This window comes from Stenella coeruleoalba, assembly GCF_951394435.1.
Source record: "Stenella coeruleoalba genome assembly, chromosome: 3".
In the NCBI taxonomy this organism is placed as follows: domain Eukaryota; kingdom Metazoa; phylum Chordata; class Mammalia; order Artiodactyla; family Delphinidae; genus Stenella; species Stenella coeruleoalba.
In genome coordinates, this window is record NC_137148.1 from 63,425,725 (window position 1) to 63,429,635 (window position 3,911).

The 3,911-nt window shown below is 40.2% G+C and overlaps 1 protein-coding gene across 1 annotated transcript; it reads left to right on the forward strand.

Annotated features, from left to right (window-relative positions):
* Positions 1-1,309: 1,309 nt before the first annotated feature.
* SPZ1 (spermatogenic leucine zipper 1) lies at positions 1,310-2,425 on the forward strand (the record flags this gene model as incomplete). Its single annotated transcript, XM_079918210.1, is given in 2 exon segments — positions 1,310-1,897; positions 1,901-2,425. Coding segments are annotated over 2 exon segments (1,113 nt in total).
* Between the last annotated feature and the right edge of the window lie 1,486 nt (positions 2,426-3,911).

Here is a 3,911-nt window from a genome sequence, read left to right on the forward strand (position 1 = left end):
TCTCACCTAAGGAATGTTTTCTTTGGTTGAACTTAATATTCTCAAGGCCGACTCCTAAGGACAAAGAGACAAGAGTACACTTGGTTTAATACTCTTCAATTACTTTTCTATAAGACAGTATAGGATTTAATTGTTTCAAATACTTTAGGTAAATTATGCCATTTTAAACAAGTTCTTGTAAAGAGTAATTAAACTTTTATATCCCCTGATGTAAATGATTCAGGAGCAAGCTTACTAAGCCTGTCCTAAAGGATGCCTGAATTCAGGGCATCCTGGTGGTCCAGTGGCTAAGACTCCATGCTCCCAATCCAGGGGGCCTGGGTTTGATTCCTGGTCGGGGAACTAAGAGCCCACATATCGCAACTAAAGATCCTGCATGCAGCAATGAAGATCCCACGTGCGGCAACTAAGACCTGGCTCAGCCAAATAAGTAAGTAAACATTTATTTAAAAAAAAAAAAAAAAAGGATGCCTGCATTCCAAGCCAAGAAAAGTCTCAATTTGTAATTGTGTTGTTAAGAAACCATTCAGACATTCTCTTACTGCATTAGCATATTTTTAATGGAGCAATTCCTGATGTTATTTCCCTAAAATCACAGAAAGATTGCAGCATTTTTGGGGTTCTATTTTGTAAGGATGACTTTCTTTTGCAGTAGCATCTCTCCTAGAACGGGACCAATAAGGGCTCCAGGTGCTATGAAAGAATGGGTAACCTCACCAGGGACGACTTCTCTCAGCCATGCACTTAAGTGTTAGAAAAACATACCACAGTTGACAACATGTTGTGTATGGTGGGGATGAGAGGAAAGTCAATGAATATGATGAATATGAAAGTCACTGAATGAGATGAATAAAAACCTAGAAAAGTAAGGAAGGGAAGGACTGGTGTAGAGATCTTTCTGGAGTGGGGAGTAGCTTTAGGTTTTGAGTCACCCGGTGGGAGTTTAAGAGGTTTCTATTGTGACTCAAAGGAAACAGAATCTGGGGACAGACCACAATGGTTCAGTGATAGAATAAAGACCTGGTTTCCAGGATCAAGGAATAAACACCAGAAGCCTGGAGGAGGAGAGATGGAGCCCTAGTTCCTAGTCCCCTTTCCCACCCTCCTTCCCCCTAAGTTGTGTAAGATGTTACCTTCCACCTAAACATCATCTTCCTGGTTTCAGACCTTAACTCTGGTCTCTGAGTTCTGCTTAGTTCCACATTCTCTACCCATTTGCACAGAGGACCACCACCTTCCCTTCCTGGAATCTCTAAGGTTTTCTGCTTTGCTCATGCCCTGCTCATCAGCCCTACTAATTCAGTCTGAGATGGAAGTGGCCACCCTCTCCAAAATGCTTAAGTCTCCTGATCTCAATGAAGAGTCTTTGCACCCTAGGATTATCATTGCCTTATTTGAAATTGGATCACTTCCCCCTGTTTCTTGCAGTTCTCTCCCTTCCCTAAAAAACAGTGACCATAAAGCAACTGAACAACGAATTGCAAAGAAGTTTGAAAACCTCTTAAAAGAAATTAAAGATATTGTTAAACATATGACAAGTTATGAAGAGAAGATCATAGAAACAAAAGAATCTTTTGAGGAAACCAATATCTCTGAGGATGTGTCAGAACTTAAAGAAAAAATCAGAGAACTTGATAAAATAAATAAAGTACTATTGGAAAAGCTACTTGCTAGTTGGGACTTAGGGAAAGAACAGAACTCAAAGAAACAGGAGATGATGTTGGAAAACCAGAACTCCAAGGACACCATGCAAGGTTGTGCAACGGATTTGGTAAACTGTTCAGAAGAAAAAAGAGCCCTTCATGAAACTCAACTAAGTAAGGAAAAAGCAAAGCACAGATTTCCTCTTGTCCAAGAAGAAAATATCAAACTGAGGTACAACATGGAGCAGTTACTATAGGAAGCAAAACACTGGAGTGTGCAACATACTGAGCTCAGTGAAATAATAAAATCCTATCAGAAATCTCAGACAGACATCAAAACTCTTGAAAATAATGGCGCCCATTCCCCAACTCAAATGAATAATGGGGTGTCAGCTAAGCATGAGCTGGAAGAACAAGTGAGGAAACTGAAACAAGACACATATTCACTGCATTTGATTGCAGCTTTGCTGGAGAATGAATGCCAAATCTTAGAGCAGAGGGTAGAGCTTCTCAAGGAATTCCATCATCAGAAAGAGGAACCTCTACAAGGGGAGCCAATTCAGATAAACTATGAGCAGAACAAGAAAGAACAGAAGCTATCAGAGGCAGAGAAGGTCAAAATACATAAGCAAAACATGCAAGAAATGTTTCAAAAAGGAGACCAATTCTATAGAAGCCTGAATGTTTGTCATAAAAAGAAAGCTCGTAATAATTTGTTCAATACTCATATTGCAAGAAGAGCTCTTGTAGGAAAAAAGAGGCCAGCCAGCAGCCTAAGTTAGAAAATACCAAAAGTAGAAGAAAAGGCAGTTCTTTAAAAAACAACAGTATATCCAGCTCCAGGCACGTCAATCATCAAACCTAGGATAGACCTTTCGTTTCAACCAAGAAATAGCTATAGAACAAGAAGATTAACATTTAACATTATTCATTACCTCAGTGGTTAGGTAAGTTTGGTCTTTAATGACTATCAGTGTCAACTTTTGGTCACATTTGTCATATTTACAATCTGTTTTTGTAGTTATTAGATAGAGATCCTATGACACTTAAACCAAAAGTGAGAATTTACAGGTCCAAATAAGTAAAGATCTAAATAAAAACCACAACAAACAAAGGAAAGGGTTTTTTTCTTTATTTGTTTAATCATTACCTTGGGGAGGAAGTTCTGGGGGAAAAAGTACATAACACTTTAACTGTGAACCTTTAAAGCTCCCTTTTCAAATGCATATTCCTTTTCCTATTTATTGATATTATCTACTGAAGTGTGGGCAGTAGTTGAGTTAAAAAAAATAAAAAGCTGATGAGCCACCCCTAAAAAGTTTTTCTCTTCTCATAAATCTCCCTATTCCCTGGATCTACTGTTACTAATATTCCTCTCTTGCTCCTCAACTAGTAAATGGTGGGCATACCAGGCAGCAGAGGCCCTTGGGGAAGGACACCTTGGCTTCTTTAGAAGAATAGATGTGTGTCTAGATTTTGTTCTGTGCTGGAAAAATTCCTCTCATTACTCCAGGTGGGGGCAGTAGAGTTATTCAGGGAAAAAAGCAGTATCTTCTGTTAAGTAAGCTGAACTTTTTGGTTCCAGAAAAGATGGAGCAGAAGCATTTCTCTCTATTCCTCCATTAAATAAGCTAAAAACCCTGGACATTATGTATAAAATGAATGTAAGAAGACCCTGAAAGATGGAGATAAGGAGATGTACTGGCCAGGGACCTTGAGACTTAAAGAACAGCATAGTGTTAAGTTCCCTGAGTTTCCTTTTTGTCTCTCATATATGCTGGGAGCCGATAACCCAGAAATACCAATGCATTTAGACAAAAAATGCACGTGCACCCACCCCCACAAGCCCGCGTTCTCTTGCTAAGGGATGAGGAAACAGTCTGGCAAGACAGAAACCTTTTTAAAAAACTGCCCTACTCTGGCCAAACTGCATAAAAAATGCCATGCCTCCACTCTCAGCCCCATCAGCAAATACTGAGCAGAGACACTAGACTTTCACACTTGCCTGGGAGTAATGAAGCACTCTTCCTTCTTTCTTCTAGGGTGGTACATACAGAGATGTCAGAGAAGGGACCTTGGAGTTCCACTCCCACCTGATGGTAACAAGGTGCTCTTCCCTGAGCCCCTTTTCCCAGCAGAGTAAAATGTCAGTGAAGGCCCCATAGGTAGCCTAGATTCCTATACCCTCCCCCTGCTGGCACAGCATAGCCAAAGCCTGCTAAAAGAGAAGATTTAGCTAGGATCCAGGGTCTCAAAGCACAATGCCCC